Source organism: Micromys minutus, assembly GCF_963924665.1.
Source record: "Micromys minutus genome assembly, chromosome: 7".
Classification (NCBI taxonomy): domain Eukaryota; kingdom Metazoa; phylum Chordata; class Mammalia; order Rodentia; family Muridae; genus Micromys; species Micromys minutus.
In genome coordinates, this window is record NC_137976.1 from 60869459 (window position 1) to 60888776 (window position 19318).

General features: G+C 35.4%; 1 protein-coding gene across 7 annotated transcripts in view; it reads right to left on the reverse strand.

Annotated features, from left to right (window-relative positions):
• Nucleotides 1-19318, reverse strand: part of DLG1 (discs large MAGUK scaffold protein 1) — a 194378-nt gene that overhangs the window by 59349 nt on the left and 115711 nt on the right. For 6 of the 7 annotated variants that reach the window (XM_080919614.1, XM_080919611.1, XM_080919613.1 and 3 more), the window contains 5 exons: nucleotides 12020-12070; nucleotides 9790-9914; nucleotides 7914-8083; nucleotides 6143-6279; nucleotides 2923-3067 (listed from right to left, as the gene is read on the reverse strand). In XM_080919614.1, the coding sequence (XP_080775740.1) occupies nucleotides 2923-3067; nucleotides 6143-6279; nucleotides 7914-8083; nucleotides 9790-9914; nucleotides 12020-12070 (628 nt within the window). The remainder of the gene's footprint in view (nucleotides 1-2922; nucleotides 3068-6142; nucleotides 6280-7913; nucleotides 8084-9789; nucleotides 9915-12019; nucleotides 12071-19318) is intronic. The other variant, XM_080919610.1, reaches the window with a different exon arrangement.

Consider the following 19318-nt stretch of genomic DNA (forward strand, 5'->3'; position numbering starts at 1 on the left):
TTTCCAACAACAATAAAAATTTCAAATATATACAGATGAATTCATTGATAAATTACATTATCAATATAGTTTATCATGTTAACAGAATAAAAAACAATAGTCTCTGTAAATAAAATATTTATGCAATTTAAAAACTTAAAAAAATAAGCTGTATATCAGAAATAAAAATTAGCTTTATTAACCTGACAATGTGAATATACAAAAGTCCTGGCAAAATACTGTTTTCCTAGAGTTGACATTGTGGCAGTAATATGCATCATCTTTTCATTTTAAAATTTAATTATGTGTTTGGGTGCTTTGCCTGCATATATGTGTGGGCATAATATATATGCCTGATTCCTGCAGAGGCCAGAAGGTGTCATATCCTCTGGAACTGGAGTCACAGATGGCTGCAAGCTCATGTGTGTGTGTTGGGAACTGCACTTGGGTCCCCTGAAGAAGTAGTCACTACTGAGCCATCTGTCTAGTCCCTGACATTTCTTTTTAATAGTGACCTGGAGGTTCTATCAGTCATCAGACACAGGAAACGACTGTTTAAAGAACAGGGTCAAAAACACCTCTAAATTCTATATACAAATCACATGGCTGAATAGACAGACTTTTACAAGACAATCTAGGGTACTTTTAATGAGCTTAGCAATACAGATTATATAATCAAAGTAAAGAAGCCAATCATGTTTTTGCCAGTGAAAACTAGCAACATTTCATAATAGAAAAAAAATTTCCAAAGCAGTATCATTCATAACAGACTTGAGTATTAGAGTTGTCAAGTATCTTGGACTAAATGTAACAAAAACAATGATAAAATCTCTACTATCTCTACAAAATACTGTTCAGATAAATTTTAAAAGTATCTGTGTAATTAAGACAAAGCTATCATTTATGGACGGGGTGAAAGTCAAATTTCAATTGTTGCAGAACAGTACTATACGTTTCTCTTCTCTTCATTTTTGGTTGTTCCAGACACAGATCTTTCTGAGAACAAGCAGATTTAATGCTATCCCTTCACTCCTGACCAAGGGAGCCTCAGGCTTGCCTGGTACTTTTTCCTGTTTACTCACTCACTGAGAGTCTTTCCTCATTTCAGTTTACTTTACACCTAGTTCTTAATCTCCCAGAAGAGAACTTCATCTCAAATCTCCAGCCCCATTCTGCACTGAAATAACAAGAATGGCTGAGCACAGCTGGGAAGGAAGGATAAAAAACTAGAAGCACAAAGAAGTATCATCAACCAACTACAGAACCTAAGCTGAAAAACCCATTAGGAAAACCAAGCTATAAGAAGGCAAAGAAATGAAAGTAAACGAGGCTGAATGGATAGAAAAGAAGTGACTGAACTAATGGTTGTGAATGACTTAAAACTGTTGTAGATGCTGAAGGTATTGACAGTTACTGAAAAGATTTGTGTTAGAAGTACTTAGGTGCCCAAGCTGAAGTAGAGGGCAGGAGAGAAAGCCACGGTTTACATGAGCTAGTGTGGCTTTACATCACCTCTAAGAACATCAATGCGAATAAAAATGGCAAGAAAGATAATACAGTGTTCATGTGTACTGAAACTTCAATGACTCTCATACAAGGAAGATGCAGAAAGTTGAAGGCAAGGAAGGCAAAAACTATGAAAAATAAACACAAATGCTTAAAAAAACCACAAAAATGAATTCTTCATGTGTCTCACTACTGAATAAATATAAGTATATTCAAAATGTAAAATTACAATTGTATAAGATGGGGAATAGTAATAAAATATAAAGTTGAGCTATCCTATTAATTCATTAGCAGACTGGAACCAAGAACAAACAGCTCAGTATCTATCAAACCTACACAGCAGACATCAGTTATTGCTTCTCTTCAGAATTAGCTCTTCCATGTAAAAAATGCCAGGTCATTATCAAAAGAAGAATTAATTTCATAGACATTTCTTGTTTAATGTTTTCCTAGGTAACAACCTTGGTATTTGTAATACGTATTTGATAAAAATTAGGACATCAACTATCAATTTGTAGAAAAGCTGCTTCAAATGTGCACATGGCTGTCCTAAAGAGGCAGTATTCAAAGTGAGGCTGATACTGGACTGATGAACCAGATTCTTTACATTCAAATAAACATATACAAAGTCCTTATGTAGAGTTTATGTACAAGACTAAGGACATGCAAGAATTTCAAGCAGCGATGTTTTCTTTGTTAAAAAGCATACCATTTCTGTTGGTTAGAAAGGCTGACCATCATCAAGAAAATAATTCAATTATATTAAAGTCAGTGTTTTTCAATGCCTAGTCAATGAACCAATTAGAAGCATCAAACTTAGTTTCTTCATATACAGAATAAACTATTTTCTTGCTCAAGCATATAAAATGAACCTGCATTATTTAAAAAATACCATTAGTAATTGTTATTTATAGAAAAGTCTGAAAATTGAGGTGGATATTACTTGTATTATGATGACTATGACTTAATGGATTTAAAAAAATCAGATTAAAGAATTAGTGGTTCCCTTAAAATATTTACATTTTTAAGAAAGATTTTATTTTTAATTATGTGTTTATGTGTGCTTGTGTACATGGATGCAAGGGCCTGAGGAACACAGAGAGGGCAGCGGATCCCCGCAGCTCGAGTGACTGTGAGCACCTGAGGGGTGCTGGGTACAAAAGTTGGAGCCTCTGTAAGAGCAGTATGCTCTCCTAATTGCTGAGCCATCTTTTCAGCCAATTCTTTTCTTTTAAGACACTGTAGCACAGATTGGCCTTAAGTTATTTTTGCAGTGCTGATCCTCATGTCTCCATCTCCCCAACACTGGGTTTATATGTGTATAATATTTTTTCAATGTTTAATCTTTTTATTATTATCCTGTATACTGTTAACATTATAAAGAACATATTTGTGAAAGTAAGACACATGTAAGGAACCTTAAGCTAACACACTTACAATTAGTGATGTCGGGTGGTGCATAGCCATCATTTATATACATACTTGTTGGTTTTGCCACTTTCAAATAAACAAAGTCAGATGTATTCTTTAAGGCGGTCACTGCTTCTTCATGAGTAACTTCTTCTAAACAGACACTGTTCACCTACAAGGAAATAACAAAAGATGATATTTGAAGATACTTTTATGTGCTTTCTGGTTTTTAGAAGAAAACAATTACTCAAATGATATGGGATATGAGAGAGTGATTCCTGAAAAACCAAGATGTGTGGAAAGTAAGTTAACACATCTTTACTGTCTATGATACATGGGAATTATTTTTACATATGTTCATGAAATAGACAAATTTGATTCTGGCTTCTTTCCCTAGCTTCAGCTTCCCTCTCTCTAATTAAGACTAAATTAAGACATTTAGGGATGCAGTATTGCAGGATTTAATTCTTTTAAGAAGGAACAGCATTAAAACACAAACCAAAAGTAAGCTGTCCCTGTCAAGCACTATCCTGTTTGTAGGAAGAGGTGCAAATACCATGACTATCTGTCATTTTATGTTACTTATTTAGTATTAGATCTATGACATAAGAGATGAAAAATTATATTTATTAGATATACAAAGAAAGATGAACTCAGAGTTTTAGATTTGAGCAAAAGTTATCTGACATTTATCAGAGTCTCCTTTTGCAGTTTAAACAAGGAACGTGGGAGCAGGTACTGACATAAGAGGACGCACAAGACCGAGTTCCAAATCACCTCCATGATCAGAGCTAGAGAGAGTAACAAAAAAGGAGCAAGAACGAGTAACAGCAACATGGAGACAAACACCAAGTTGGAGAGAAAAGTGGGGAATGACAGAGGTCTGTCAAGTGCCAGGTTAAAGTCAATTCAAATGAGCTTCACATTGTCAATTTCAGCAGAGTTGTAATAAAGGCTTTATTAACATTTGTTTTGAGACAGAATAAAAAGTCTTATTGCTTTTGAAAAAAATCAACAAGGTTTTTGGTTTCCTGCGAACAATACTAGTTCTGTACAAACAATAAAGCACTGTATATGTAAAATTAAAAAATTGAGGGCTGGAGAGATGGCTAAATGGGTAAAAGACTAGTTATACAACCCTGACAACTTGAGTTAGATCCCTGGACTCAAATCAAACAAGAAACCACTCAGATATGGTAAGAGACATCTGCAGTCCCAAGCATTCCTAAAGATGTCAGGCAGAAACAGGAGACTCAGTGGGAATGTTGCTAGTCAGCTAGCCAGGAGTGTGTAGGACAGCAGCAGAGACTCGAGGGACCCTGCCTCAAGAAGGTAGAGGACAAACTTTGGAAGTTGTCCTCAGCCCTCCATACAGTAGTGTTACACAGGCACCTGTTCTCCCGCACACAGACTTAGAGAATAAAGAATAAATATGAAGGTTGTTGATGCTGCCTGGTGGGTATTTATGGTGAATCTATCACTTGTACCTTAGGGAAAGACTGGCAATTATGCTGTAAGACAAGAGGCGTGAGCAAAGACAGTGCTGTTCCCCATTGCCAAGTTGCTAATGTTGGGGAAAAAAGTTTTACAAGTGTCTAGAAAACAATAGGGTAGAAGCCTTTGTTGCTTAGTAATTTTACTAACAGAATACCCAATGAGTCTGTAAAATGAATGCTTAAGTAGCCAATGAAACCCTTGTACAATAGAGCACACAGCAATTCTTCCTACCACAACTATTTTTATAACATGCTCCCCAAATGGAAATGACATAATTACTACTAACTATACTACACTATTTCATGTCTTTACAAATGTTTCAGAGCATTCCTGCCACTAGGCCTTGATGGTCAGCACAGTGCTCTGGCTATTATTGCTGTCATTCTGTATCCTACCATTACCAGTTTGCCTATTTTGTTTAGGACTGGGCACAGATGATGGAGCCACATTTGTGAAAGTGTTAACATATCTCACATGTTGTATTGGCTAGTTTTATGTCAAGTTAAGATAGTCATAAGATAGTCAACAGAGAGCAGAGATCTTCAATTGTGAAAAATGCTTCTCTAGGATCCAGCTGTAAGGCATTTTCTTAATTAATGATCAATGGGGGAGGGCCCAGCCCATTGTGAGTGGTGACATCCCTGGGATGGTTGGTGGTCCTGGGTTCTTTAAGAAAGCAGGCTGAGCAAGTCAGTAAGCAGCACCCCTCTGTGGCCTCTGTATCAGCTCCTACCTCCTGGTTCCTGTCCTTCTTGAGTTCCTTTGGTGATAAACAGCAATGTGGAAGGGTAAGCTGAATAAATCCTTTGGTCCCCAACTTGCTTTTTGGTCATGGTGTTCACTGCAGCAACAGAAACCCTAAGACGCATGTCTAGCTTTCTCTCCCCTTTCTAGGCTTCATAGGACCTTATCTTCACCAGCACCTTAACTTTTTCTCAGGTTTCATTTTCCTAGTGAGCATGAGGACCAAGTAAGGTATTTGTTGATGAACACTGGATAAATGATGACACAGTCACAAAGTTAAATCTTTTATAAATGGGTTTCAACTCTAGGAGTATGGATCCATTACAGTATCACCATCTAGAGTGAAAAAAGCATAAAAAAAAAAACCAAAACAAAACAAAACAAAAAAAAAACTACCAGTCCAGCAGCCCCAGAAAAGGTTTCCAAATAAGATATTTAGACTTATGTAGATGATTAAACATTTTATATATTTTGTGTGTACGTGCACATGTATGCCTGATGCTCATAAAGGCAGGAAGGTGGCATCAAATTTCAAACCTGGGTCCTGTAAGAAGGAGCATTAAGCACTCTCAACTACTGAGCTGTCGTCTCTCCAGACCCTGTTTAAATAACTTATGAGAAGAAAGAGAAAATACACAAAATTCTTGGTGTTCTTGTTTTGGGAGTAAGTAATGACTTCACTGGATTTTCTTATGTTATAAAATAGCTCAGTTAGAACAAACAAGGGTCATGTGACCACACACTGCACTGTAACTTTAGACTATGATTCACAAGTCTATGCCTTTCTTTAACTGGGAAAGAGAGCTGGGTAGAGATTTAGGAGAGAGGAGACAGAGGAAGATGGAGAGGAAGAATCAAGATGAGTGTAGGGCTGCTAGAGGAAAAGGTAGTAACACCAAGAATCACTGCAGTTTCACAAGGGGTGCTAGAATCCACTCCGACTTCAATGGTTTCAGAATGGAAAAGCAGACGTCAGAATGACTTTCAGGACAGAACTTATACTCACTGCTAGAAGCTTATCTCCAATCTGAAGCTTGCCATCCTTGTGTGCCGCACCTCCTTCAATTATTTTGGTTACATAGATGCTGTTATCACCAGGAATGTGCTGATTTCCAACTCCTCCCGCAATGCTGAACCCAAGACCTGGTTGGAATACACTTGTTTAGATTCTCATCAATACAGTGAATTAAAGCCCAGAGAGAAGAGAATGAAAATTAGAAATGATTGTTCCATCACAGAGAAAATTCTTTGTTTAGTTTTCTGCTTTTAAAATCTGAAGTTTAGAGACTAGAGAGGGGTCTATCAGTAGTGAAGAGCACTGGAGGCTCCTACAGAGATGCTAGTTCCCAGTGCCCACACGATAGCTCATAACCATCTGTAACTTGAGACCGGGGGTTCTAACATGCCTGGTACTCATGTGGTACACAGACATTCAAGCAAGCAAAACACTCATGCACATAAAATAAATCTAAATTACTTTTAAAATCTCAGGTTTTTATATAAATGCAGGCATTTAAAAAGTTACAAATGCTCTCTTTTTTTGGATTTCTTCTTAAAGTCTTTCTGTAAATGGATTTGAAAATCAACAGAAACATAACATGATGCTTTACTTCTACTTCTGTCATAATAATGCCTTTTACTAATACTTTAATGTTTCATAAGACTGAAAGAGAATCAAAATTTTGTTTATTCTAGGTAGAACATCAGGCTTTAAAATGTGGACACTTTTCCCTAATAGTCTTGGAAGTGACAGTTTAAAATAAAATAACAATTTCTGCAGTTCTGAAATCTCATTTTGTTTCCAAATTCTCCACATTTTCTTTGTTGGAATCCCCTTCCTCTAGGAAGCCAAGGACTGACTAGAATTACTATTTCTACTTATCCCATCGCTGTTTTCAAATTCAGAAACCATCCCCCAGTCCTAACTACAGAGGTAAGTGTCATGACACACTATACTATCCTTTTAAAATCTGACCCACACTCTATCAGAGTACTTTGTAGATAAACAAAAGTTGGTATAAACATTACATATGACTTTAAGAGTCCTTAACAACAACAAAAAGATAACTAACTTAGCATGAAAAAAAAAGTTCTTAACAAAATGAGACTTAAAATGGATACAAACCAATCTATTCTGAATTAGATTAGAATTAGAGGGTTGGTAAAATGGACCAACCAGCAAAGGTGCTTTCCACTAAGCCTGACAACCCAAGTTGCCCTTAGGGATGCACATAGAAAGAACTAACTCTTGCAAACTGTCCTGATTTCCATATGCACACCATGGCAAATCACTCCTTCCTCACCACATAAATGTGTTTTTAAAAAATTTAAAATAAGTAGACTCTGTTCCCTGTTTAAAAGTATTAAGGATAGGCTACCAAACAGCAAGGGAGCCTGTCTCCAAAGGCAGGGTGGGAGTGACAGAGGAAGACAACCACCCAAGTGCATGTATGGTGTGCATACGGCATGTATACAAACACTACACACACACACACACACACACACACACACACACACACACACACACACACACACCACAGCAAGTAGAACATACTCTTCAATGTATACACACATAACAATAAACTATGTAATAGTACATTGGAATTACTATTGGACTGTTCCAAATGCCACCCTGGCAGGAGTACAGCCACTGTGACACTGTACTCAGGCAAAGAGCAGTGTGAATGACATTCTATGAACCAACTCAGACGCTGCAAAAGACACCACTATGACAGCCGTAGAGTATAAAAATGTTAACACATTTTTTAAACATATACCTTTAGGACCTTTAATGAGTTTTATTTCCATGATTTTTTCTGATGCTGGCTTCCGCCTTTTCACATATAATCGCACAATAGATCCAGCTTCTTTTAATGCCTCAACTGCTTTGCTGTGGGTTACATCACGAACATCTGCTTCATTAACTCTCAGTATACAGTCATTTACCCTGATAGAAATATAAAATATTAAGACAGTAAGTACCAATTTTTAATTTTTCTTGATAAAAGAATATTTATTCAAGAAAGTATAAAGAAGCTACATGTTAAATTCCAATGTATAAATTTCTCAAAAGCCAGCAAAAGTGAAAAATAAAATAAAAATAGATTTTTTTAAAATATTAGTATATTTCTTATAAATAGATAAAAATATATGATAAAATTAGAAAACAATTTACTCTAACCACATGCTATGTATTTCCTTACTATTTTAATCCTAAACAACTTGCACCAAATATTTTCTTCTTACCTATTTTAGACACGGAGACAATGAGACAATGAATTTTAACATAGTGCTCGCAAGGCTATAAAGAAGTGACAGAGCTCTGCTTAAGAATAAGAAAAATGAAGCTCAAGAACACTTAAAGTCAGTTAAGCTAGTTAGGTCAGAAGACAGTGTCAAAACTGAAGTTAACTGACTTAGCCAAGAGGAAATTTTAGTTTTTTTCAAACCTGAGGTGTAGAACTAAAACACTACTTCTTGAAATTTATATAAATTTAAAGATCAGATCATTTAATTCAAAGTTCTTTTATGTAAATAACTTGTAAGTAAAAAAATAAACTTTTTTGTTCCTATTCTCAACATTTTCGGCTTAGCTCTGGTCCTGACTCTGACTGTGTGGTACTCCATCAGAAAAGAATGGTGGTCATTTCAAATCAGCAGAAAGGAGAACAAAACACATTTTTTAAGATATTAAAACTCAGGCTGGAGAGATGGCTCAGTGGTTAAGAGCACTGACTGCTCTACCAGAGGTCCTGAGTTCAAATCCCAGCAACCACATGGTAGTTCACAACCATCTGTAATAACATCTAATGCCCTCTTCTGGTGTGTCTGAAGATAGCCATAGTGTACTTATATATAATAAATAAATCTTCAAAAAAGATATTAAAACTCGTCCTGACAAGTGTTCATATCTAATTAAATTCCGTAAAGATATTTCATACCCAAGGGAATGATGAGTACTTTGAGTGTGTTCTTCAGTTAAACAGGAACCATATGAACTTTCACATAGTTACACAAACAAAAAGGCAGTAACTTAAGTAGGAAATAAATGCATGGATGGTCAAATTCCTAATTTTTATGGTAAATTTCACTAATATACTATCTTTCATACCAGTGAGAAGTTCAGTTAAAAATCTAAAGAGCCACACAAAGGCTCATACTAAGAACCTTTGAATAAGATGTTGATTTAATAGTTCATAACATTATAAAATCCTTAGTTCCAACATGTCATTCTATACTTACATAAAATACAAACCTAGACCAACCAAAGAAATTGGAAAAATTACAGAATTTATTGTCCAAGGAAATAATAGATTTGTAAAAGGCAGTTTCCAAAAAAAGAGCACTATATAAATTCTATGTAAATTTGTTTCTCAAAACAGAAAATAAAATAGTTTTGTGACTTTATCTGTAAACCCCAAAGACATGACATCTATAAATTGGTTACAGACCTTTAAGCTGTCAAAATGCCTTATTCAGCGTATTATGATACCTAAGATAAAACTGAATTCCTTAAGGACAGAAACAATACGAATATCTGAGAGACGGTCATTTCAATTAGGCCTGAGCATCTTTCTCCTTTAGCTGCTATCCTGCTTCTTCTCTGTGCTAGTCCATGTCTTTTGTCAACATCACATTATGTTTAAGACATACCGCAATCTTCCATCCTGGGCAGCTGCTCCTCCTGTGATAATTTTGGTGATGAAAATACTTGAGTCATCTCCAATGTGTGGGTTGTCTGTACCTCCTGCAATGCTGAAACCAAGGCCCGAATTTCCCTAAGGATAGAGGGGGAAATTCCAAAAATTCTAGAAACTATACTGAGATCAGAACTATACCACTAAAAGGAAATGCACAGGTAAGAAAAAGATTCTATATCAAATATACATGCTCTTCATAAGGAAAGATGTCTTTTGGAGGTATTTATTATTGCTTAGTAGGTAAGGCTGAAGCAAATGTACTGAGTTCTTCAGAAGTCTAGTTTGAAGTTCTTTACTTACAATTATGTGTAATTTGTTAATTACTCTACCCGCAGAGGTGACACTACAAATTTCTTTTTAAAAAATGCCTCATGTTTGATAAGGCAAACCTCTCCCAAGAGACAAAGCATGTGATCTTTTGCTTAATTAATTAATTAGTACGTTAGAGAAACTGTAGCCCAGAGCACCTCAACCCTGATGTAACCCGGCCTTGGCCTCCGGAGCCTGGGAAATAGAGGCCATTACGCCTGGCTACTGCTTCCTCTCTGAACAGGTCAAACCTATTTTCACTTCTTTAAAGAAGGGGTGAAGACAGTGCCTTCTTCCGACCACTTAGCCAGGTGCTTATTTAAAAATGACAAACTGATAAGTAACATCAGCATAATCTGAGATGTTTAATTAATATACCTAATTACAAAATGGCATCTTTTAGTCCTAAGACCCATTGTGACAATTTATGTCGGTGAGCTTTTCTGATGGCAAGTGAACTTTGACAACTGCCTCCTTACTTTTATGCTTATTTTACAAACAGGAAGACTGAATTTCTAATATTTGCACACAAAAAGAGGTTTTACTGCTACTAAGTCTATAAGAAGAAATATTACTTTGATCTAAGATACTTAGAAATGTTATTTCTCCATGTAGCTTCCCAACAATTCAAATAAGTGGGTATATCTGATCTATTTCTAAATGTTCATATTTAGTAACTTAAAAATCCAATTTCCCACTATTTTTCTCAAAATCCCAATATAATTAATTGTTTTCAGATTAAATTCTTTAAAGAATTAGTAGGATTTCAATACAACTGAAAGATTATGGAAAGCTGACAAAAAATTTAAATATTCAAGTTTTCCAAGCAGTGAGAAATATATAGCCCATAAACCAAATATAAGAAACTTGGAAGGCACTGGGAGAGAATTAAAGAAAATCAGCCGAACAGCAGCGATGTTGTAAAATGCCCATGAAAACATGCTAGATCCACACTGAGCTTACTTGTATGCCACTGAGGAACCTGCCTGACCTGGGTGGGTGACCTGAAGTGAGTGAAGGAAGAAGATGACTGCATGTGGGAAAGGACCTTTAGTCTTACTTATTTTCCTGGGCATCCATTCTGGCTTCAAACTCAACAAAAATCAATTATCTAAGATTTTAGTTTTTAAAATGTAGACATTCTGCTACTCAGGAAAGGTGCTTTTGTAGAACATTTAATTCCCTGGAAGTACTTGCCAGACAAAGGCAGTGTTTCTAAAATAGACACACACACACACACATACTTTCATTCACCTACACCAAGATATGTATGTATGTGTGCATGTATGTGAATTTGAGACAGTCTTATGGAGCTTAAGCTGCCTTGAATTCACCACTGAACTGATCCTCCTGACACCACCTCCTAAGTGCTGGGAATACAAGTCTGCTACCATCCAGAGAGCATGCTATTTTCTTAGAAAAATTAAAAAGAAAATTTTGACAAACTATAATAGTTTAGAGCACCCTAAAGAGATAAAACTATATGGAGTATAGTTTCCTGGATGGTACCCTAGAGGAAAATACAAAAAACAACAACAAAAATATCTTAGAAACTAAAGAATAAGAAATACAGACTTCAGTTATACAGGGGCTCATTAGTTTAAACCGATACACTGTAACAAAGTCTGATGTTAATGATGAAGTAACTGAAATTCTCTATATTACCCTTATGCTTCTTCTGTAAATCTACAAAAATTTAATTAAAAGATATTGAAGAAAAAAATTCTAAAAATGCCATGGCTAATTTTATGACCTGTGAACTTGAAAAAGAAAACACTTCATTTTTCCGATCTTGAAAGACATTTCATCCTTGGATTCTATGATTGAACAAATATTTAAAAGTTCAAACAACAGATTAAAATAATAGTTTTTACCCTTTCAAGTGTGATTTCCTCATATTCATAATCTGCATCAGTGCCATTAACCTACAGAGGAAAAAGAAAAGTAGCTTAGAAATTCAGAATGATCATTCTGAAATGTCAAGATAATTCTACATGATTTATTAATGAAAACCTGTTAAGCATGATGATTAAAAAACTCAGCTCTACTTTAGTGACTTTAGACAAGACTCATAAGGAACGAAGAGTGTAACTGTGACTGTGCTACAGTATTCTACCATGCCTTTTGAATACGGGAGGGTGCATTTAGCTTTTGCTAGAATGTTGATTTTTTAATAATTCTGTGTACAGATGTCTTGCTGTACATATGTCCATGCACCACATGCATCCAGTTGTCCAAGGAGGCCAGAAGAGAGAGCACAATGGCTTCAGTGACTGTATGCTGCCAGGTGGGTGCTAGAAATTGAATCCTGATGTTATGCAGGAGCAAACAGCTCTTGACTGATAAACCAGTGCCTTACAACCCCATTTTTCTTGTATTGATCCACAAAGATAATCAGCTGTTAGCTCTTCCTAATTTAAATATTGTAACTTTTGAAAAACTATCACTTTTTCATTCTCATTGATACTACTTTGATTCAAGCCTTGTTTAAACAGTTTATCTTCTGGAACACTGCAAATAAACGTCATCTAACCAGTCAAACCTAGATCAGTGTTATCCATCTTTATATTTTAATCAGACTAATCTTTTAAAAGTCCAGGCTGTGAATACACTTCTTTCAAAACTTTCGGGAATTCTCCTTGCCTAAAACTTAAAAGTGGCTTTACAATCAAGGCTCTGTATGAATTAATCTCATCTACCACTTGTTCCCATCTGAGACACATCAAACATGTTCAGTTTATTCTCTATTCTCTTTAGAGGCATTACCATACTGAGTGTCCTTGAATCAGATTAATCTAGGCTTAAACCCTGGCATTACAATTTCTAGTAATAGGCTAGTCAATATACTCAATGTAGGTCAAAAGAGTTTTATTTCTGAAGGTGACTCCTGTCTTCCATCCCACTTACTCTTGTAGTATCACTAAATCTGACACCAAGGGGTGATGAGTTTATTTCCCTTCCTCTAGGACAATGATGCTGGTGGTCCTGAGTCTTATGTACTTTAGTGCTTGGCTTTGCCTTACAACTTAACATTCCTTAAAGTTTAGCAGATACAATTTGAGGAAACTCAAAGTGCTGATGACCAGATCTAAATGAAGGAAAACCAAGGTAGTTAGCCCTTAGTCTTAGCCTCATTCTTAACCAAGTAGCCAGCACCAACTGTCATTCAAGCTCACGAGTCAAACTTAGACTTTCTGGTTTTTACCAGTAACCCATCCAAAACTCTTGTCATCTAGACCCAGATAGTTAATAACCTGTGAGATTTATGAAAAATAATGAATTACTGTTTTTAAAAAATGATACCAGCAGAGCTGGAGAGATGGCTCAGTGGTTAAAAGCACTGACTGCTCTTCCAGAGGACCTGAGTTCAATTCTTAGCAACCACATGGTGGCTCACAACCATCTGTAATGAGATCTGATGCCCTCTTCTGGACTGTCTGAAGACAGAGTGCACTCATATATGTAAAATAAATAAGTCTTTAAAAAAATGATACCAGCTTTTAGTGTGGTTTATTATACAATGACAGATAACAAAACAACAAAGACCCTACAACCCTCCACATCAAAAAAAGAAAGTTTGTTTGTTCTCTTCATTATATGTAAGTTTAGTCCAAGTCTGTCTAGAAAGGAGCTCTTTTTTCTTGAGGGTATCTGACATCCATATCTACTTAAGAGAAATGAGGAAAAGGAAGAAAATAGAAAGACTACAATCCCTCTCCCACAATCATGTATAGAATTCTTATGGACCTATTCATATTCTCCAGACTCATCTATATATTTGACATAGTATTACTCACAGATGAAGGGGGTGGGGAAAAGAAAGAGAAAAAAGAAGAAATGGAGAAAACTGGCTGCACATATTGCGGAGGGCTGAAGTTAAAAATAAAAGATTCATCTATAGTTAGGATGTTCAACGGCTACTGATCACATTTATATTCAAATTTAAATTGATTAAAACTCAGTGCTATTTTGGTAGGTACATTTGTTGATATGACTTTATTGTATTTCCCTTGCTTCCTAAGAATAAATCCCACTAACTACAGTGAGTGGTGTCTTTTAGGTGCCTGAACTCAGACATTGTCTTCTTCTGTAAACTCTGTATATTTTCTTTTTAGATGATTGATTGCTAGACATTTCATACTTTTTTCATTATAATTTATGGATCCATACTTTCAAGTGGTTACTCCTAGAATAATATTGAAAATTATTGATAAATTAAAAATTACATACTTTTTTGATACTGGTACATAGGCCATAAAGAAACACAAAAAACTTAGCACAAATACTCAATCCTTCACTGATACAGACTTAAATTTTCTAATTAGAAAAGCACTAATGCAAATCAAACAAGATAAATCCTATCATGTTAAAAGTGTATGACTTAGCCAAAGGAAGATGCTTCATTTATTATCTTATAGCTTAGATTTGATTTAGCAATACCTTTCCAATAGAGTAATATATTGACATTCAAGATTTTGCACATTAATATTCATAATTCATTGTTCATATTGCATAATCTGAATAACTAAACCTCAAAGCCAAAAATACATTACAAGCCAAAATTCCAAAAAAAAGCAAAAGTTCTTCCTAATGAAAAATTAATGTAACTACCCTGCTCTCTTTATTCTCAAGCATCTAAGTCTCTGCTAACATATCCTAGAGATGCTTATACATTTAAGTTTACTACTATAGTAGTCAGTATACCAGGAAATGGATTCAGCCTAATTGTCCATCAGTAGATGGGTAAACAAAGAAAATGTGGCCCACATATAAAATGAAATTTTATTTAACCATAAAGAAAAAATAAAAACTTGACAGTGGAGGAAAATTTCATGCAACCAAGAATCATTGTACTAAGCAGTCAGTCCGACTCAGAAAAACAAACAGAGCCTATTTTCTCTATTTTTAATTTATGTATATTTAAAATTATATAAATTATGAGTACATATGAATGTATTTATAGGTCATAGAACTAGAAAGGATGAAATAAAGAGATCATAAGGAAAACATGAATAGGAAACAGAAAAGCAGACTCACTAGGCCAGGGTGGGGAGTGGGGGAGGAGACAGTGAATTTGCGAAGGGAAGAAAACATGGTGAAAAGCACAGGGGTAAGGGAATGAATAAAAACAAAACATAATGATACATATGTGTGAAGATGTCATGATGAAACCAGTCACACTGAATGTTAACCTTAAAATTAATAATAAAGAAATATTGTTCTCACAAAAAATTTTTTTTTCCCTAAATAAGTTTGTAACTAGTCTTTGCTATGCTGCAAGTTCTTCTATTCCCCATCTCCCTCACCCTTGGTTTTACTCGCTAGCGCTATCACTTGATAGGAGAGAAGAAGAGGAGAAAAGGAGGGAAGAAGGCAGGGAGGGAGTTCCTTGAATCTAATTTCTTCCCTTTTGTTTCTTCCTTGAGCATGACTACTAGCAAACTCCATCCAACCTCCATGAACAGCTGGACCCCGCCTCTCAGGGCTCTAGAATTTACATACCCTTCCGAAAAGTTCCCAGAATTCCAAATATCACACATTCGCAGAAACTTCCTAAAGCTAACAAATCATTTCTCTGGCTAGAGCATGAGGCAAACCATAGCTGCTGCGAAGCAACCCCATATCCCCGCACCTAGGATTTAAATGAAAGCATAAAATATGTAGTTTTGGTTTTTTAAAAAAACAAAAGTTCATTTTAAATACTTATATATATGGAAAAACTGAAGACTATCATGTAAGAAATTTATTAAATTTGAACTGAATGAATTTTTTCTAACATTTAGCATTTAGAATTTGTTTTGAGAGAAAATTGTGACAGAAAAGATAAGAGTAATTTCAACAAATTCACCTTTCTACTTCTTTAATGGAACCTGTAAAATCTTCATTTTTTTTGATCCTTACTTTTGCCTTACATTAACATTTTATCTTTAAAATTTTACATGTATTGTTTGTGTGTGTGTGTATATCACAGAGTTCAGAGGACAACTTGTGGGGAGCTGGTTCTCTCCTACAATACAGTACTAGGGAATCAAACTCAGAACTTTATGCTTGGAGACACTGTACCCACAAGTAACCTTACCAGCATAATTTTTTCTTTTCAAGGACAGAATATAGATGAAGAGAGAATCAAGTTCAGTGTCAATTTATACTTAAAATTGAGTTTAATACACCATATTGGAAAACTGAAAGTTTACCTCCAAAAAAGAATAAATAAGGCAGTTTGGTTTTAGTCCTTCTACTAAATATAGTAGTGAAAGTTCAAATCAGGGAAACAAGTCAAGAAATAATAGACATCCATATCTGCAGATATCTGCATTACAGAAAATCCAGAGAAATCTATCCAATATTGGAACTAATAATGAGTTCAGCAAAGTTACAGGATAAAATATCACTATCTAAAATCTTATATTTTTATTCACCACCAAAAGGAAGTATACAGCTTATATACAAAAAATTATTAAACATCACTAAAAGAAGTCAAGAGAAATAAACATTTTATAACAATTGATTTTTTAAATGAGAGGTAAAACCATTCAATAAAGTAAAAACAGTATTCAGCAATGATATTCATAGGGAATAAGGAAGATCTTTTCCCTATCCACACCCTACAAAATGAAACCAAACTAGATTAAAACCTAAATTTAAAAATTAAACCTTCAAGAATAGTAGAAAAAAACATAAATGTAAATCCTTATAATTCTGGATTAGGCAACGTTTCCAAAACTAAGAGCAACAACAAAAAACAATGTGATTTGGACTTTGGTTTTTCAAAGGATTATTAAGAAATTAAAATATAATCAAAATAGTGGGAAAAATTTGTAAGCCCTATTTATACTCATAGAGGACTTGTCTACAGAACACTTCAAAAGGTATTAAAAGAACAACTTAACTAAAAGTGGGCAAAGAATCTAAATAAAAATCTTTCCCAAGATGTATGCCAATAAATACATAAAAGATATTTAATCTCATCAGTCATTGAGGAAATGTAAACCAAAGCCTTTGTAAGGTATGATTTCTATAATCAAGGATACTGTAACAACAACCTTGACAAAGAATAACATAAGTGGTGGTGTGAAAGAACTGGAAACCCTGTATATTACCAGTGGGAAATAGAAAATGGTATAGCTACTTTAAAAACTAATAGTGTAAAAATATTTATCACATGGCCCAACAATTCCCTTTTAATATGAAATGAAACTATAGGAACATACAAAGCTTGCAACAATAACCATTTAACCACATCAGTTTTATCTTTAACAACCAAAATAGACACAACCCAAATGTTTCCATTGATGAGCAGCTATATAATGTGGTAGGTGTATATAAGAGAATATTATTTGGTAGTTAAAAAGAGCAAACTAGTAGGGGTGGAGTATGTTCACTGTAGAGTGTTAGCCCCGTGTGCTCAAGGGCCTCGGTTTTATTTCCAGCATTGGGGCTGGGGTGGGGAATGGAGGTCCAGAACAAAGGTAACAAAAATAGAACCAAAAAATTGATGCTTATTATAACAAGGATAAACTTTGAAAGCACTGTGCTAAATTAAAGAAGCCAGACCCCTTAATCCAGCAAAAGACACAAGTGGCACAATTACTTATATGAAAATCCCAGAACACACAAAACCCATAGTGACTTAAAAGGCCAAGGCATTAGGGAAGAGTGGGAAGAGATTATTTGTGGGCACAGGGTTCATTTATAGTATGATAAAAATACTTTATTAGGCAGTGGTGATGACAACACAATGTTAGAAGGTAAGACCACAGAATTGTGTAGTTAAAGGGTGGGCTTTGTGGCATATGGTGGTTACATGGAGAAAGGGATGGAAAGGCAGGTCCTTCCCTGAATCCCAGGTTATTATTCTCCTGTCTGGCTATGAGTGCTGGGATTAGAGACTCATGCTACTAAGTCTAGATCAGTACCGTCCAACAGTTAAGAATCAGGGAGCAACACAAGTGCAGATCGCAAGTTAATGGATTTTAATGGTCATAAAGATGACTGAGAGTTTACCAGCCCTGTGCTGGCTGCTGAGAACACAGGGTAAAAATACATCAGTGCAGCCTGGTCTACAGAGTGAGTTGCAGGACAGTCAGGACTGTTACACAGACAAACCCTGTCTCAAAACCAACCAACCAACCAACCAACCAACCAACCAACCAACCAACCAACCAACCAACAAAACAACCTTTCTTCCCAATATAATTTTTGTTGAAATATAAATGGATAAATTTTTTGAAGTGCAACTTGGCAATAATGATCAAATATAAACATTAAGTAAGTTTATTTACTCAAAACACTAAAAATTAAAAAGAAAGTTTTAAAAGATGGGCTGTCGTGTAGCTTAGCTGCCCTCAAACTTCCTATAAAACTGAGTGTGGCTTTGACTTGATCATCTTGCTTCTGCCTGGTTAGGGCTGTGAGTGTAGTTGTGCCAATATGCATATGTATGGCTGGCAGCGCACTAATTTCAATGTATTTGATTATGACTTGTGCACATACAAAAATACCTCTGAATCATCAGTAGGACGCTGATGGTTCATCTCTGAAGGCATTTAAGAAATGCACCTCAGGACCTGTTCATTAGGATATTGCCAGAGAGGTGTGAGGGGAGCCAATCCTCACTTAAAAAGTGGGTGGATTGGAGTCCTGACTGAATAAAAAGAAGAGGAGGTCAGCTGAGCACCATCTGGTCTCTGCTTCCTGACTGGGTAGTGTGTGACCGGCCATCTCAGACTACTACTGCATTTTTTCAAACTATTAGCTAAAATAAGTCCTTTCTTTCTTATGTTATTCTTGATTATTTATGGCCATGTATAGTAATTGATACACCACAGGCTTGAAAACATGCTGATACGCTTGTAATGATGTGGTCCAGGAGCCCGAAAGGCTGAATTTAGATAAACTTGATGAAAAAATGTTTATTGAAGGATATTTATAAACTTAGTAGTATTTTATGCTTTAAGTAATTGGAAATAAAGACTAGGAACAGGGAAGGAAGGAAGAGATGGGTTACAATATATATGTATCGTTCCTCAGTGAATTTTGGGGTATAAATGTAACTAGGAGAAATGTGTTCTGAACAAGGAAGTCTCAGTCTCTTCCCTCTCTTCTCCTTCACACACGGGGAACTGCAAATAGTGGCTTGCATGTATTTCTTTTCTCTTATTTTTAACTCAGTT